The 18,672-nt window shown below is 39.4% G+C and overlaps 1 protein-coding gene across 2 annotated transcripts in view; it reads left to right on the forward strand.

Annotated features, from left to right (window-relative positions):
- Positions 1–1,061: 1,061 nt before the first annotated feature.
- Positions 1,062–18,672, forward strand: part of N4bp2l2 (NEDD4 binding protein 2 like 2) — a 69,912-nt gene continuing 52,301 nt past the window's right edge. Inside the window, exons 1-3 of one of the 2 annotated variants that reach the window (XM_048341543.1) lie at positions 1,062–1,262; positions 3,513–4,747; positions 15,375–15,499. In XM_048341543.1, coding sequence (XP_048197500.1) covers positions 3,513–4,747; positions 15,375–15,499 — 1,360 coding nt within the window. In that variant the 5' untranslated portion in view covers positions 1,062–1,262. The remainder of the gene's footprint in view (positions 1,263–3,512; positions 4,748–15,374; positions 15,500–18,672) is intronic. The other variant, XM_048341542.1, reaches the window with a different exon arrangement.

Genomic DNA, 18,672 nt, shown 5'->3' on the forward strand with positions numbered 1-18,672 from the left:
TGTGTTAATTAAATCATTACAGGTAAATATTGTATGCTGTTCCTTAAAGTATATTTATGAATCAAGACATATCGTGGCGGGGACCTCAAATAATTATTTAAATATGGAGGGATTAGAAGTTCCCCTTATAGAAACCCAAAAGAAGGAGTTGAGGAATTCCTCTGATGGGAGGTGACAGGAAGGGGATGGCAGCTGTTCAGTCTTTATTTTTAAGTAAACATACACTTATACAACCCTTACAAGGTGCCTTTTCTGCTTCTTCACGCATTGCCTCTATTAACAGGAAAGCTTAGTAACTGGTTTGCATTCCCCCAAACAAAGCAAAACTTCTTTTTTTTTTTTTTTTGGCCAGTCCTGGGGCTTGGACTCAGGGCCTGAGCACTGTCCCTGGCTTCTTCTTGCTCAAGGCTAGCACTCTGCCACTTGAGCCACAGCGCCACTTCTGGCCGTTTTCTGTATATGTGGTGCTGGGGAATTGAACCCAGGGCCTCATGTATACGAGGCAAGCACTCTTGCCACTAGGCCATATCCCCAGCCCTGCAAAACTTCTTTAAGATACTAAATGTATGCATGTATGTATGTATCTCTCCCCCCCGCCCCCTTCCTCTGTCTGTCTGTGTCTCTCTCATCTTCGTGAGCAGGGCCCAGCACTGCAAGCGTTTTACACTTCAACCGAAAAGCACGGAACCGTAACTATCTCCATTAGTTTCCTCCAGAAACGATGGCAACCCAACTCTCCAATTTAAAATACTGAGCCGCCTTTGAGAAGTCAGCTGACACCCCAGAAAACCATGCACGGGGAGGAGCATATGCCTATATTTTGAAACGCCCAGCCCTCTTTCCTCAGGGGAGTAAGCTGCTTTCCCACATTCAGTATTTCACTAAACAGCTTCCCATTTCCTGACCTCGGAACTCCTTCCGGTCTAGTTTGTTCTTAAGTGAGTGCGTGCGTCACGCAGTGGATTCTGGGAAAGCAGGTCTCGCTGAGTGAAGTTCTCAAAAGCCCTGACCGAAAGCGGACTTCATTTCCCACAATGCCTGGCGCTAGAGTTCACAATTCCTGCCGGGCTGAGAGGTGGCCGCCATCTTGCGTACGGCGGTGCGGCTCGCTGCCTCACGTCCGGACGCCTGGTGGTCGAGTGGCTCCCGCTGTCTGCCTTGTGGTGAAGTCTTACCGTGTTGTATTTTCTTTTCTTTTTTCATCGAAAGAGGCTTTTGGTTTTGTGGGAGAGGTCAAGGTCCATGCAGAACTGTAGCGTAAGGTGAGTCGACACGCCATTTTCTATGAGGCGGGGTGGTTGTCGGTTTCTTCAGTGACTCGCGACTCGGAGCTTGTGAATGTAGAAGCCGCCTAGGAACCCTTGCCCCTCGGACACTGTCAGAATTCTGAGGCCGGCCTTAACGTTTCTCCTCTGAGTCAGCGAGGCCTGGGCGACGCCACTTTGGAGTTCGAGGGCTTTGGTAGTGTGTAGGCCACCGAGAGTGTTGTAAGGCCGCCCGCCGGCACTTCCGGGTACTTGCTGACCTTTCGAATGAGGAAAAGGAAGCTGAGTGGAGGCCGGGTCGTGGGGAGACTCCTTCCGGGAGAATGGTGTTCTCCGCTGGTGTGGCTGCCAGCAGCCTTCCCTAGTTCGATTTCTTTCTTTCTTCTTCTTCCCCTTCTTTTTTTTTTTTTTTTTGGTGGCCCTTTCCTCTTTCCTTACGATGGAGAGGAAGACCGGAGAGACAGCAAATGGAGAAATAGGCAAAACAAACTTTGGGGTTGCTCTCTTTAGGTTTCCTGATTTTGAAAGAATAAACTATGTTCGTGACACATCCATCATATAGAAAAGAAAAAAGCTTTGATCTTGAGGATTTCTTCTGTAAGCGTTATGCGTTTGTGGTCACTGTAACTCAAGTTCTCTGGCTCCCCGCTTGCTTTCTTCCCGCCTCCCCCTCTTACCCTTTCTCTTTCTCCCCACCCCACCCCCCCGTCATTTCTCTCCCACCCCTTTTTTGGTCCTGGGGCCTGAGGGCTGCCATTGATCTTTTTTGCTCAGGGCTAGGTCTTCACCACTTGAGTCACAGCTCCACTTCTGTTTTTTTTGTTTTTGTTTGTTTTGTATTTGTTTTGGTGACTAATTGGAGGTTAAACTCTCACACAGACTTTCCTGCCCAGGCTGGCATCCAGCTGTGATCCTCAAATCTCAGCCTCTTGCCTGAGCAGCTACCAGCTTCCCTTCTGTTTTCTTTCAAATTACTTAAACTCATTTGGGAAAAGGGCCTACAAAAAAACCTGAGTTTTGGGGCTGGGGATATAGCCTAGTGGCAAGAGTGCCTGCCTCGGATACAGGAGGCCCTAGGTTCAATTCCCCAGCACCACATATACAGAAAATGGCCAGAAGCGGCGCTGTGGCTCAAGTGGCAGAGTGCTAGCCTTGAGCGGGAAGAAGCCAGGGACAGTACTCAGGCCCTGAGTCCAAGGCCCAGGACTGGCCAAAAAAAAAAAAACCTGAGTTTTGCTTACTTTAACATTTGAATGCCAAAGAGATGTGTTTGTTTAAGGTTTGGCAGCTGAAGCCATATACTTGAAAGGACAGAATTCTTTAAACAGGCAGGTAATTATGAGGCAGTGTAATACAGCCAGTTTGGATCCAAAATTTATTTGTGATACACGCATAGTATATTCATTCACTTAGCAAACTTAAATTCTTAAGTTCTCTAAATTTTGAGATAGATTAAAGATGGGGTAAATATTTATTTTTAAAAGAATATTAATTTAAGGGCTGGGAATATGGCCTAGTGATAGAGTGCTTGCCTCCTGTACATGAAGCCTTGGGTTCGATTCCTCAACACCACATATATAGAAAAAGCCAGATGTGGTGCTGTGGCTCAAGTGGTTTAGCAAAAAGAAGCCAGGGACAGTGCCTTGAGTTCAGGCCTCAGGACTGGCAAAAAAAAAAAAAATTAGATGAGACCCCCCCCCTCCTCTAAATAATTAGGTTATAATAATCTTTAAAGAATATGTGGTTGGGGGAGGGATAGCAGGAGAAAATGAGAGGGTAACAATGTTTGACAAGAATTGTACTCATTTTCTTATGTAACTGTAACCCCTTTGTACATTACAATAAAAAGGAAAAGAATACATGGTTATAAAATTAAAGTTTGGGGGCTGGGGATATGGCCTAGTGGCAAGAGAGCTTGCCTCCTATACATGAGGCCCTGGTTCTATTCCCCCAGCACCACATATACAGAAAACGGCCAGAAGTGGCTCTGTGGCTCAAGTGGCAGAGTGCTATCCTTGAGCAAAAAGGAAGCCAGGGACAATGCTCAGGCCCTGAGTCCAAGGCCCAGGACTGGCCCCCCAAAAAATTAAATAAATAAAATAAAATTAAAGTTTGTAGTTGGTAAGATGTTATTCAGTGTTTTCACAAATTTAAATATTATGTGTTTTTTTATTTATGAAGGAACAATTGTTTCAGTTTTTAAAAATCTGTTAGCTAATAGTTGTTTGTTTGTTTTTTACTCTTCAGATGCCTTATGCTAAAATTGAACCTAAGTTCTCTGGACCTGGAGAAGAACTAACAAGTGAACCATGCTATAAAAAATTGAAGTCAACTACAGAGGCTTGTGTTTTCCCTCATCATGGTAGTTCGGATTTTCACAAAATTCAACCGAAAGCTGGAAATAATTGGGTCCCTGTGGCCGTAATTGATGGCAAAGGGCATAATTATCCTAAGGAAGACAAAACCCAAACTACAGATTTGCAGAAATCTTTGCATGATGAGATACCTGATAATAAACTTGATGTTATTGAATCCACCGATTCACGAGGTGGAAACCCTCCATTAGTATCCACAGATGATGAGATATATAGCACAAGTAAAGATTTCATAGGGCCCATTTACAAACCCCCAGAGAAAAAGAAGTTCAAAGAAAGAAGAAATCAGACTAACACTCTCAATGGTATAAATGACAAAGGAACAAGAGAGGAAAAAGAGAAATTTAACTCCAAAAAACCAGAGATTGACACTGAATTATCCCAGTTTTACAAAGAAATTGAAGAGCTTGAAAATGAAAAGGATGATTCAGAAGATGGTATTTGTAAGGAACTTGAATCTTCTCAGGAACAAGTTATTCCATGTTACCAGCGCTATAGTACTGATATCTTAAAATCTGATGACATTAAAGAGCTCTGTACTACTTTTCAGGCACAGTGTGATTATCAACAGTACTTAGAGAGTGAGTTAGGCCACTATTATGATGAACAAGAAATACCTACATTTTGTGATATTTCATTTACTTCCTTCAGGCCTGAATGGCAGTCAATGCATCCTTTTCTAGTACCACATGGTCCTCTTCCTAGTTTTAACTACCACTTAAATATTCCAAGATTCAGTACTTCACCAAATCTACCACCAAATATTTTCCCTGCTCAAGGTAACTCCCTGATGCGAAATGGGTATTATGAAAATAGTTGTCATGATAACTGGGATTGTTTGACCTTTGATCAGAACAATGAATATACTCTTATTGAAGATAGTAGCAATGCTCATCCCTCTAGAAACGGCTACAGTATGCAAGATGGATATATGAGACATGATTTCTGTGAAATCAGACAAGGATTTTGGAAAGACCCTATTGATAAGTATAATGAAATACATAGATCTGTGAACCAGCAGTTTCAAGAGGAAAAGTTAAATAAGTTGCAGAAGTTACTTATTCTTTTGAGAGGTCTGCCTGGTTCTGGGAAAACAACGTTGTCTCGGTAAGTAAAGGATACCAAGTGAATACTTGGTAATTTGTTACTTAAAAATAATTATTTGTAATCAGTAACAGATGGTTTCATGTTCTAGTAGAAGAAATGATCATTTGTTGTACTTGAAAATGACATCTAACGTTGTAAATATTCTTTAAATGTATTCTGGTAGGGAAAGAGAATTGTCCTATACGTTTATATTTGGTTTCTGCTAAGGACTTTAAAATTGGATATGCTGAATTTGAAGTGAGTTAATAGAGTTAGAACCAGTAATGTTTTATTGTAGTACAAATTATTTCAGGTTCCTGTTTTTATTTACATTTTAAACATAATGTACTTGAGTATGTTTATGTAGTTGTGGAAAAGTTGTTTAGTTGTGAAAGAAAGCAGTATAAATCCTTCACAGTTAATACAGTGACAAGGAAATATTCCAGGCAAGGAAAAACTATAATATCTTTGGGTGAAGATAAAGTTCCAGAAATTACTTTGCAAATGTTTTCTGTTTACTTGTAAGATGATGTAAGTGATCTAAATAAAAGTTTCTTTAGAAAAAGGAACTTTAGAGAAAAATTGAACATAAAGATATTTCAAGGTAGGTTATAAGCTGTGATCTTTGAATTTAAATTTTGGTCTTGGCATTTTGATTCCTATTTGTTTTTTTTAATGAAATTTTATTATTATTAAGGTGTTGTACAGGCTGGGAATGTGGCTTAGTGGTAGAGGGGTTGCCTAGCATGCATGAAGCCCTAAGTTTGATTCCTCAGTACCACATAGACAGAAAAGGCCGGAAGTGGCACTGTGGCTCAAGGGATAGAGTGCTATCCTTGAGCAAAAAAAGTTCAGGGACAGTGCCCAAGGCCCTGAATTCAAGCCCCAGAACTGGCAAGGAAAAAAAAAAAAAAGTTTTGTATAGAGGAGTTGCCATTTCATAATCGATTCACGTTTTTTTTCTTATCTATTTTCAAAGTGATGTACAGAGGTTACAGTTTCATACGTTAGGCATTGGATACATTTCTTATACTGTTTGTTACCTCCTCCCTCATTTCCCCCTCCCTCCAATCTTTTCACTTTTGTGAAGACTGTGCAGAAGATGAATTTCAGTTCTTTAGAAAAAAATGCATTTGTTTAAAAAATACAGACTTAAGGTAAAATGAAATAGTTTTGGAAATTGGATGAAGGAATATGTTAGGACTACTTAACTAGGAATGAATATAGGAGTAATATAAGAAAGAAAAGTTTGAGATTGAAATGTGTTGAAACTACAGTTGAATAAAATAGTAATTCAGTAGAGTTTCAAATAGTTGAAATCTAGGTGATGATAGACATGATTATACATAATAAGTATTTTTATTTGAGGAATAGATAGAATATTCAAGGAAGAGAATTTATTAAGCCAGGCTTAGTAGTTCATGTGATGCACCTGTAATTCTCCAGTTACTCGAAGAATGAAAAGTTTTATGTCAACATGTACAATTAGTGTCATAATTTTCAAATTTACAGAGTATTTTGATAAACACAATGGGTTGTATTTTTATTTTATAAGAACAAGTAAGATAAAGTTTAGTTTAGGAGAAACTACAAAAAATGAGATCAAAATATTAATTATTCCCCTTCACTCTTTATTTATTTTTTGGTGTCAGTATTCGATCTTTGTTTTGTTTTATTTATTTATTTATTTATTTATTTATTCATTCATTCATTCATTCATTCTTGGCCAGTCCTAGGCCGTGAACTCAGGGCCTGAGCACTGTCCCTGGCTTCTTTTTTGCTCAAGGCTAGCACTCTGCCACCTGAGCCACAGCGCCACTTCTGGCCATTTTCTGTATATGTGGTGCTGAGGAATCGAACCCAGGGCCTCATGTATACGAGGCAAGCACTCTTGCCACTAGGCCATATTCCCAGCCCCTTTGTTTTGTTTTTTTTTGCTAGTCCTGGGGCTTGAACTCAGGGCCTGAGCACTGTCCCTGGCTTCTTTTTGCTCAAGGCTAGCACTCTACCACTTGAGCCACAGCGCCACTTCCAGCTTTTTTCTATATATGTGGTGCTGAGGAATCGAACCCAAGGCTTTATGTATAAGAGGTGAGCACTTTACCACTAGGCCATATTCCCAGCCCCTCAGTAGTAGATCTTGAACTCAAGGTCTTCCAGTCTTGCTTGGCTCTTTAACACTTGAGCTATGCCTCCAGTTGCAGATTTTGCTGAAAAATTGGCGGTAAGAGTCACAGATTTTCTGCCTGCCTAGTTTTGAACTGTAATCTTCAAATTAGCTACTGAGTACTAGTTTATATCTTGAGCCATTGTTGGCCAGGCGGTACACCTTCAGTCTTAATACTGATAGAATATATAGCCCTATATCAGATTCCTAACTAGGAGTATCTGCCTCTCCTCTCAAGTGCTAAGGATCAGACTCAGGGCCTTGTGCATGTTACCCAAGTGTTCCACCAATGAGCTACATTCCCAGCCCCTGGAGTACCTCTGTAGATCAACACTGTTAGAAGAAATGATGTTGATTATTTGGGATTGGATATAAAGTCATATAATCTCTAGTGAATGGTGACTTCATGTGGGAACTATCTTTCAGTACAAGCTTTGAAGAAAGAAAAGATTAAAGAATTGTTAGATTCAGGTTTAGCACTAAACAAGTAGAAAACAAGCCGTTAATATCATTAACCAAAGGTCCGTAGTTAATCAGGTTTAGGCACTAAATTAAAAGATACTTAGTCTTTTTTTGTTTTGTTTTTGCCAGTCCTGGGCTTGGACTCAGGGCCTGAGCACTGTCCCTGGCTTCTTTTTGCTCAAGGCTAGCACTCTGCCACTTGAGACACAGCACCACTTCTGGCCATTTTCTATATATGTGGTGCTGGGGAATTGAACCCAGGGCTTCATGTATACGAGGTAAGCACTCTTGCCACTAGGCCATATTCCCAGCCAGATACTTACGTCTTGATATGCAGGTTAGATATGCAGTAGTGAGTATATACTATTGGATAAAGTTCAGATTTGGGGATAATGTTCAAGTTTCTCTCTTCCTTAATTTAGTCTTTACCTACTTCACCATACCTTTCTACACCAGTTTTTCACTGTAGATGACATAATAGCTTGTTCAACCATTATTCTCAACACTTTGCTATTTAAAGGTTCTCTTAAATGCCTTCATTTTCTTTCCCTCATTAGTCATGGGGCTTGAACTCAGGGCCAGGGCACGGTTTCTGAGCTCTTTTATTTTTGCTCAAGATTATGTTTTACCACTGAGCCACAGCACTGCACCTAGTTTTCTGAGTGTTAATTGGCTGTAAGAGTCTCATGGACTTTCCTGCCTGGGCTGGCTTGGAGATCCTCAGATCTGAGCCTTCTGAGTAGCATGAGCCACCAGTGCCCTGCTGATTCCTGTATTCTGATGCTTTGATTTATCGTCCCAGTCCTTGAGTTTCCTGGTTTTGAGCCTCAGGACATTCTTAAACTCATGATCTTCCTCTTTAAGCTTGTGCCACCATGTTCAGTAATCTTCTTGGATTTGTGTAGCATTTTGTCTTTACCACTCTGCATTTAGCATAAGATATATGTGATGACATTTATAGTTCATTATCAGTCACCTAAGCCATTTTGCTTATAAGGTTAGTTGTTTCCCCACAACTTTGGTAGCTTCTTTTAAAGAAAATATTAGGGCTGGGAATATGGCCTAGTGGCAAGAGTGCTTGCCTCGTATACATGAAGCCCTGGGTTCTGTTCCTCAGCACCACATATGTAGAAAATGACCAGAAGTGGTGCTGTGGCTCAAAGTGGCAGAGTGCTAGCTAGCCTTGAGCAAAAAAGAAGCCAGGGACAGTGCTCAGGCCCTGAGTTTAAGGCCCAGGACAGGCCCCCCCCCCAAAATAATTATATACATATATATACATATATATATTAGACTAATTTTTAAGACAGATAGGCCAGTGCAAACCAGTTCAACCTTTGTAGTTGTAAGTGCTAGTCTTTTGCACTGTGGACAACCTTGCACAACTTTGAAGGTTCTTTTTGAGGCACAATTGAGCATTACTCTACAGATACAGTCGTGTCACCATTACGTTACTGGTAGGCAAGCAGAATTCTCTGATCCATTGTCTGGACACAGACATTTAGGGATCATCAGTTCCGAGGTATTGTTCCCAGAGAAGTTGATTACAGATTTTGCTAAAGACTTTCATGCCCTGTTTGTGCAAGGAGAAAGAGAGTAGCTTTAGATAGTGTACTGCAGGAAAATTTATTGTACTCTAGTAATTTCACTAGTGAGTTTAATTTCAGAAACAAGCCTTTAATTTCATTACAAGTCTGTAGTTAGTCAGATAAAAGATAGTTGAAACATTTGTAATGGCTTATTGTAGTCCCCTTTGTAGAGAAGCCTATGTGCTTATTAAGCAATACCACCTAGGATTTGCTTTCTTGATGTGGGTTTCATCCAGATAATTTCATATTGCTGCCAATATATTTTAAGGTAAATTATAGCATTACATTGAATACGCTTCAAATCTAGTAATCTAGACTGTAAGTAGAGAGCTAGTCTTGGCAATCAGTGCTCATAGTATAGAGGCACAATCTTCAGAAGAGGTGAGTAGTTCTCATTTTACAGATGGTTCAGTAAATTCATTCCAAATCACATTTGCTTGTTAAATGTTAAAACTAGAGCTTTAGAAGTCTAGGGTGAGGTCTTCTATTCTTTCTAAAACTAGAGTCTCCATTGCGGTAATTACCCAAGGTCCTTGGCCAAAATTCTGAGAAAGGCATTTTTTTATTGCAGGGGATTGGTTCCAGGATCAATGTGCATTATCATCTCTAGGTTACTTGTATTAATGTAATTCTATATAAATAGTTGCTTCATTGTGTTGTTTGGGAATAATGACAGGAGGAAAAAAAGGCCTGAATATTCTTAGCATTGGTGTAAGCATTTTAGGTCTAACGACATATATATATGTCAGCAACAGTGTAACATCTTAAAAAATACTTTTTATCCTGGTTAGTTTAATTTTTACTTGGGGAATTTGTACAATGGAAAACCAATTGTATAATATCTTTAGCCATAGCTTTGGTAATAGAGAATATGTGTAGAATGACACAGTAAAACAAAGATGGTACATCTCCCCTTTCTTTTGTAGGGAACCTCTTTTGTATAATTTTTTTTTTTTTTTTTTGGCCAGTCCTGGGCCTTGGACTAAGGGCCTGAGCACTGTCCCTGGCTTCTTCCCGCTCAAGGCTAGCACTCTGCCACCTGAGCCACAGGCACCCTTCTGGCCGTTTTCCATATATGTGGTGCTGGGGAATCAAACCAAGAGCTTCGTGTGTAGGAGGCACGCACTCTTGCCACTAGGCCATATTCCCAGCCCCTTTTGTATGAATTTTGACAAGCCATTCTAAAATTCATTTGGTATGAAAATGAAACAAAGGCAACTTGAAAAAAGTTATGACTTCTACCATCTACAAAAATATATCTTAAAATAATAATTAAAAATGTAATTGGGAAAAGAGCAGATAACTAAGATTACAGAATCCAGGAACAAACCTACATTTAACAGAATTTATCATTTACTGAATTGGCATTTTAGATAGCTAAAGTAAAATATTCAATAAATACTAATAGGACAGTTGGTTATCAGTATAAGAGAAAAATGCATTTAAAAATTGGCTTATATTATTTACACAAAATATGGATACAACAAATGGATAAAGGGCTGGAAGTTAAAAAGAAAAAGCTAACTGAGATGTGGGCAAAATAGCTTACTAAACCCCCATCTCCATAAAAAAAACGGTGGGGCTGGGAATCTGGCTTAGTAGTAGAGTGCTTGCCTAGCATGCATGAAGCCCTGTGTTTGATTCCTCAGTACCACATACACAGGAAAGCTTTTCCTGTGTGCTGTGGCTCAAATAGTATAGTGCTAGCTAGCCTGGAGCAAAAGGTTGTCAGGGATAGTGCCCAAACCCTGGGTTCAAGCCCCAGGACTAGCATTAAAAAAAAAAAAAAAAGGCTGGTATGGTACCACAAACCTGTCATTCCAGCTGTGTGGGTGGATAAATAGGAGAACAGCTGTCCAGCTAGCCTAGACATAAATGTGAGACCCTATTTGAAAATTAACCAAAAAGAGCTGAGGGTGTGACTCAAGTGGTAAAGTGTCTGCTTAGAAAGTACAAGGTTTTAGTTCAACTATTGAGTGAGAGGATCTCACTAACTTTCATGCTCAGACTGTCCTTGAGCCATGATTGCTTAATCTTCACCTCCCAAGTATCTAGGGTTACAGGCTTGAGCCACTTCGTGTAGAAGAAAATAAGAACTTGAAAAAAAAAATTGAGGGGCTGGGAATGTGGCTTAGTGGTAGAGTGTTTGCCTAGCATGCATGAAGCCCTGGGTTTGAACCTTAAGTACCACATAAACAGAAAAAGCCAGAAGTGGTGCTGTGGCTCAAGTGGAAGAGTGCTAGCCTTGAGCAGAGCAGCTCAGGGACAATGCCCAGGCCCTGAGTTCAAGCCCCAGGACTGGGGGAAAAAAATGAGAATTTGGATAAAATGGTGAAAAGGGACTTATTATCCAAGAAACAAAGTGAAAAAACTTGAGGAAACGTATTTCTTTATTAATTCTTTATTTTTGGCTTTTGCAGATATTTATTGTGTTAAAATATATTGTGTTAAAATAAATAATATTCCCCAAAAATGTCTATGACCTAATCCCTAAAACTCTTGGTAAAGCTGAGGAAGAGTATGGTCAAAGTAGGTTTTTTGCATGTATGAAAATAAAACTGAATCTGTTGAAATTTTTTAAGAAGCAAGGAAAGGTAAGTGTGATAGGAAGGGTGAGGTTAATTGTATATATGTGTAGAAATGTCATAATGAAACCCCCTTTGTAAAACTAGTATCTGCTAATAAAAAATTAAGGAAAAAAGACTTTGAAGGTATGATTAAAATTAAAAATTTTGAGATGAAGTGATTATCCTGGACTCTAGATTGCCAGCTTTGTACTTAACAAAGAGGCTACAAGCTAAGTTGTGCCACTCACCATTAGAAGCTAGAAAACACAAAGAAAATTTTTCTTTTTTTTTTTATGGCCAGTCGTGGGGCTTGGACTCAGGGCCTGAGCACTGTCCCTGGCTTCTTTGTGCTCAAGGCTAGCTAGCACTCTGCCCTTGAGCCACAGCGCCACTTCTGGCCGTTTTCTGTATATGTGGTGCTGGGGAATTGAACCCAGGGCCTCATGTATATGAGGCAAGCACACTTGCCACTAGGCCATATCCCCAGCCCACAAAGAAAAATTTTCTAGAGCTTCATGAAGGAATACTGGGCTGCCCACAACTTTTTAGTTTGGTGGGTTTTGTACTACTGACTTTCAGAGCTGTAAAATAATTTATTTTATTTTATTTTTTGCCAGTCCTGGGGCTTGGACTCAGGGCCTGAGTACTGTCCCTGGCTTCCTTTTTGCTCAAGGCTAGCACTCTACCTCTTGAGCCACACTGCCACTTCCAGCTTTTTCTGTTTATGTGGGGCTGAGGAATCGAGCCCAGGGCTTTATGCATGCAAGATGAGCACTCTACTGCTAAGCCATATTTCCAGCCCTGTAAGATTTTTTTTTAATTGTTTTATGCCACCAAGTTTTGGCAGCTATCACAGCATTCATATGACTTACAGTTAAAGAGCGAGATTTTTTTTCTCACATTTGGAAACAGGACATCTAATTTAACATGCTAGGGAAGATTTATCCTAGCTAGATCTCTCCATTCCTATTTCAAGGAAGGTCAAATGCCTATGCAAAGTCTTACTAGACTTGGACTTGAACTAGAAAGAAAGCAAAGCTGTGTAGTAGCAAATGAGGTAAAGATTTCATGACGTCCCTTTTACTTAGATATTTGTTTTGTCTTTAGAAATCACTTTAAATATACATGGATATACTAAAAACATAATGTGCAGTGCTCAAATTTTTTAAAATTTATTGTAAAGGTGATATATAAAGGGGTTACAGTTATATAAGGTAATGAGTACAATTTCTTTTGAACATTGTTACCCTCTCCCTTGTTTTTCTCCCACTGTCCCTGCCCCCAGTCCACTTCCCCTCTCTCAGAAATTATAAAATCAACATTGTTAGCCTGTCCCTTGTTTTTCTCCCACTGTCCACTTCCCCTTTCTCAGAAATTATAGAATCATGAACCTGGTGCTAAAGCTGAGATCTAAGGATCTCCATTCAAAGCCAACCTACATAGGAAAGTCTGTGAGAGACTTATCTCCAGTTAACCGCCAAAATCTGGAAATGGAGCCATGACTTAAGTGTGGATTGCTAGCTAGCCTTGAACAGAAAAGCCCAGGCAGGCCCTGAGTTCAAACCCCAGAACTGGTACACCAAAAAAGAAAAAAGAATAGATATGAAAATAAGCTCCTTTTTGTAGGCCTCTTTTGAAGAGCAGAGCTCCTTGGGTGAGAAGTTATAAGGATAGAGTGCCATAGTAATTCATTATTGCAACATTTATTGTGCAATTTCTGTAGATTAGAAATTTGGGTATAGTTTGATGAGTGCCTTTGATTCAAGGTTCTAACAGTTAAAGCTGTAATCATGTGTTGTCTAACTTGAAAATGGCTTAACTTGAGGATTGTGTGGTGTGATTCCATAGACTGTTCTTTGTGAGCTATCTTGGATTGAGGACCTTAGTTCCTTCTTTTAGGCTTCTTTCATTTCTTGGCCATTTGGGCCCCACTTTATTCACATAGAACTAGTTTTTTTTCCAGTTGAGAAAGTAGACAAACCAGAGTTTAAGATAGAAATTTTTTTTGTTGCAGTTTTTTTGTTGTTGTTTCTTGTGCTGGTACTGGGGATGGAACTCAGGGCCTTCTTCATACTCTTACTTGGATGGCTTGCTACCTGAGCCATGCCTCTACCACTTGAGCCATACCTCTAGGAAAGCATTTAAAAAAAAATTTTTTTTTTGCAGTCCTGGGGCTTGGACTCAAGGCCTGAGCACTGTCCCTGGCTTCTTTTTGCTCAAGGCTAGCACTCTGCCACTTGAGCCACAGCACCACTTCTGGCCGTTTTCTGTATATGTGGTGCTGGGGAATTGAACCCCAGGCTTCATGTATACGAGGCAAACACTCTTGCCACTAGGCCGTATCCCCAGCCCCTAATTTTTTTTTGCCAGTCCTGGGGCTTGAACCTGGCCTGAGCACTGTCCCTGGCTTCTCTTTGCTCAAGGCTAGCACTCTACCACTTGAGCCACAGAGCCATTTCTGGCTTTTCTGTTTATGTGGTTCTGAGGAATTGAACCTGGGGCAAGCACTCTACTGCTAAGCCATATTTCCAGCCTAAAATTAATTTTATTGTTATTATTAAGAGTTACCTGGGCTGGGAATATGGCCTAGTGGCAAGAGTGCTTGCCTCCTACACATGAAGCTCTGGGTTAGATTCCCCAGCAGCACATATATATGGAAAACGGCCAGAAGGGGTGCTGTGCCTCAGGTGGCAGAGTGCTAGCCTTGAGTGGGAAGAAGCCAGGGACGGTGCTCAGGCCCTGAGTTCAAGGCCCAGGACTGGCCAAAAAAAAAAATTAACCATTTCATAAGTCAAGTAATGAGTGCCTTTCTGGTTGTTTGTTGTTGTTTGTTTTTTTGCCAGTCCTGGGGCTTGAACTCAGGGCCTCAGCACTGTCCCTGGCTTTTTTTTTCGCTCAAGGCTAGCACTCCACCACTTGAGTCACAGTGTCACTTCTGGCTTTTTCTATATATGCTGAGGAATCAAACCCAGGGCTTCATTCATGTGAGGGAAGCACTCTACCACTAGGCCATATTCCCAGCCCCTACCTTTCTGATTCTGAATAATGTCAACCTTTCAGTATAGCATTTCGCCAATTCATTATAGTGCCTCTCAGACTTCTGTGCTCTACCAGGCTTTGAACTGTGATCATCAGATTTCAACTTCCTATAAGTAGCTAGGATTATAGGCATGACCCTGTATTTTATTTCATTTTTTTAAGTTTCCCAAATAAAGCTTCATTGTTTGAGGTAGCAGGAACTTGAAAAAGATGCATAAACAGTCTGTGCTGGCAGGTAGGAAAATAAATCTCTTAATGCTAAACTTTTATCTGTTGTGATTTATATACTTAAGAATTTCTTCTTCATATAAAAATTTGTTGAGATTTAACACATTGACCTGATTTAGTAGATAAAGTTTACTACTGTTGCCTCTTTTAAAAAAAGGTTTGAGAATTTAAACCATTTCTTGAATGCAAATACTTTAGATATGGATAATGGTATTAACATCTTTTAAAAACATCTGCAAGAGCAGACATGGTCAAATATGGTCTTTTCTAGATGAACTGTACTACTTAATCTTACTTCCTTTTGTATCAAATTGAGGCAGTTTTTGGTGCCAAATACAAAAACACTAAGATGTACTTTACTTGACATATTTAGTGGATACAATGTGTTTTTAAAGCATTGCTTTTCACAGTGGCTCTAATTGTGAGGATTTAAGTAAGAAATGATTATTGAAATCTGAAAGCTTTTTAATGTTGTAGCTCCTGTGTAATTCTGTTTGCAATATATCTAAGAATGAACACAAGACATTTAATTCTGCATGGTTTTTTTCTCATGATTACAAATTTAACAAATAGCCCCTTATGATTTCTTTTATTAACAGAATTCTACTTGGTCAGAGCCGTGATGGCATTGTGTTCAGCACTGATGACTATTTTCACCATCAAGATGGGTACAGGTATAATGTTAATCAACTTGGTGATGCCCATGACTGGAACCAAAACAGAGGTGTGTTTTAGGCCAAGTCTCTTGAATATTTGGCTAACAGTCAGAAGATATAGGGGTTTATTCTTGACTTAGATTTTTACCAGATGAATGAAATAGCTTGAATAACTTGGAGTCACAAATCCTTTGTCTGCAAGAAATGATGATTATATTTGCCCTACCAGATCAAAGTTGTGAAAATTATAGAATTTACATAAAATATGTTATAGATTATTTTTACTAATAATAGCTGATAAAAGAATAGCAGTGTGTCATTTTAGTTTCATTTTATATCATGAATAAATTCAGATAAATGGGGCTGGGGATATAGCCTAGTGGCAAGAGTGCCTGCCTCGGATACACGAGGCCCTAGGTTTGATTCCCCAGCACCACATATACAGAAAACGGCCAGAAGCGGCGCTGTGGCTCAAGTGGCGGAGTGCTAGCCTTGAGCAGGAAGAAGCCAGGGACAGTGCTCAGGCCCTGAGTCCAAGGCCCAGGACTGGCCAAAAAAAAAAAAAAAAAAAAAAAAAAAAAAATCAGATAAATGATACTATTGTTACATGTTCTAAAAATTATTTCCCCTGAGAATAATGCCAGTGTATTTCACATCTCATAACAATACCTGTTAATATTAGAAGTTTTTATCATTGGTAATGTGCTGTAGGAAAATCTACATAATACATATTAAGTTTACCTACATGCATATGCATTATGTATACCCTACAATTACAAATTGGACATTCAAGTGTTACTTTCCTTAGGTAAATCTTACTAAGTCTAACATACATAGGTCAAAATTCCTGAAAGAAAAACAAGATCATGTTGAGATAGATGGAGGACAGTGAGGATAATGGAAGGGATGCTGTTGATCAAGGTATATTATACACAAATTGATATGTTGAATTGAAACTCCTTTGTATAATTAATTATAGATAATGAAAAAAAGAAAGAAAACTTTGAATTAAAATTAAGATTCTGCAGAATATTACATTTATCTCCCCAAAATTTGTAATTTTGAGAAGAGTTTTAAGTTCTTGTTTTATTTGTTTGCTTAATGGTCCTGAACTTGAACTCAGGGCCTAGACACTATCCTTTAGCTTTTTTGCTCAAGGCCAGCATTCTACTACTTGAGTAACAGCTCTCCAGCTTTTTTTATTGATTTATCGGAGATAAGAATCTCATAGACTTTCCTGCATATACTTTTTTTGAACCATGATCCTCATATCTCAGCTTCTTGAATAGCTAGGATTATGTGTATAAGCCACCAATACTTCTGGCTTTTAGGTTGTTTTTTTTTAATTAAAAAAATCAGTGTAGGGGAGTTCCTGTGACATTTCTACTCATGTGTACAACATATTTCATCAGTCTCACCTCCTTTCCCCCCTTTGCTAAGACAATTTCAACAGATTTCATTGTACTCTTGTCACATATGGAAACTACTTTGACCATATTCATGCTTATTTACCATCTTTGTTAGTTACTACTAACAGAGCCGGTTTCTCTTTTTTCACTTTCTCCAGTCCTGGTTGATCAACAGCTTTCACTGGTTTCTTTTTGCTGTTTGATTGTATAGTTGCAATGTATTTCAATATTATTTACCCTCTATTTTCTTTAAAAATCCCTGAGCTTCAGCCTCAGAGATTATAGTTTAATGTTTTGGAATGAGGCATAAGCATTTTTTAATTCCTCTAGATTATTCTAAAATGTGGTCAGAATTACATTATTATTAATATTATATTAATTATATACTAACATTATATACTATGCTGTAAGCTACTATTTTTTGTTCTGGATTTTTTGCTCTGGACTTGAACTCAGGCCCCTGGGCATTGGCCCTGAGCTTTTTTTTTAAAAGCTCAATACAGCACTCTACAACTTGAGCCATAGCTCTACTTCCAGCTTGTATGTGTGAGGGGGGAGGGAGTTAATTGGAGATGAGAGTCTCACTGAGTTTCCTGCCTAGGCTAGCTTTGAACTATGATCCTCAAATTTCAGCCTCCTGAGCTAGGATTACAGGCATGAGCCATCAGTATTCAGTGACAGTGTATCTCTTAACATCCTGACCCTTGTCTCAAAAGAAAAATTCTGAAAATTATATTTTATGGATTTTACTTTATCACATCTTTGTTGTTTTTTCCTTCTGTTGGCCATGGGGCTTGAACTCAGGGCCTGGGTTCTGTCCTTCAGCCTCTTTGTGCTAAAGGCCTCAAGCCTGTCATTCTACCACTTGAGATACAGATAAGAGTCTCAAGGGGACTTTTCTGCCTGGGCTAGTTTCAAACCTCGATCCTCAGATTTCAGCCTTTTGAGTAGCTATGATTATAGGCTTGAGCCACTGGCACCCGGCTTCTTCTTTTTTCTTTAACTGTGCCTCATTGTGACAGTGATTCTTATCTCATGAGAGAAGAGGTAGCATTGGAATAGCCATAATTTATTTTATTTTATTTTTTTGGCCAGTCCTGGGGCCTGGACTCAGGGCCTGAGAACTGTCCCTGGCTTCTTTCTGCTCAAGGCTAGCACTCTGCCACTTGAGCCACAGCGCCACTTCTGGCCATTTTCTGTATATGTGGTGCTGGGGAATCGAACCCAGGGCCTCATGTATACGAGGCAAGCACTCTTGCCACTAGGCCATATCCCCAGCCCCATAATTTAGAATTTTACTAAATTCTACTTCAACTCCCCATATGAGAATTATGGTTTTAAGAAAACTAGATCAGTTGAACTGTGGTATTGTGTTACCTGGTATGTAAACAGCTTCTAAGTAATAACATTTTTCTTTTTTTTTTTTAACCATAAGCCTTTGTTAATTTAATATCATCACTTTTAGATAATACAGATAAACCTAAAATGAAAATATGTCACCACCACTTGCTATCTTAGTAAATAATTTTCTCACCTCTGTTGATTTTTTTTTTTGTTGTTGTTGTTGCTAGTCCTGAGGCTTGAACTCAGGGCTTGGGCACTGTCCCTGAGCCTCTTTTGTTCAAGGCTAGCACTTGAGCACCACTTCTGGCTTTTTTCTGTTTATGTGGTACTGAGGAATTGAACCCAGGGCTTCATGCATGCTGGGCAAGCACTCTACCACTATACTACATTCCCAGCCTGTGTTTTAACATAACACATTTAACTGTTGTGTTTCAGTATTTTAACTATTGTCCTTTCATTTAATAATCTCTGACTTTTTAGATCAATAC

The sequence above is a fragment of the Perognathus longimembris genome, chromosome 3 (assembly GCF_023159225.1).
Source record: "Perognathus longimembris pacificus isolate PPM17 chromosome 3, ASM2315922v1, whole genome shotgun sequence".
Lineage (NCBI taxonomy): Eukaryota > Metazoa > Chordata > Mammalia > Rodentia > Heteromyidae > Perognathus > Perognathus longimembris.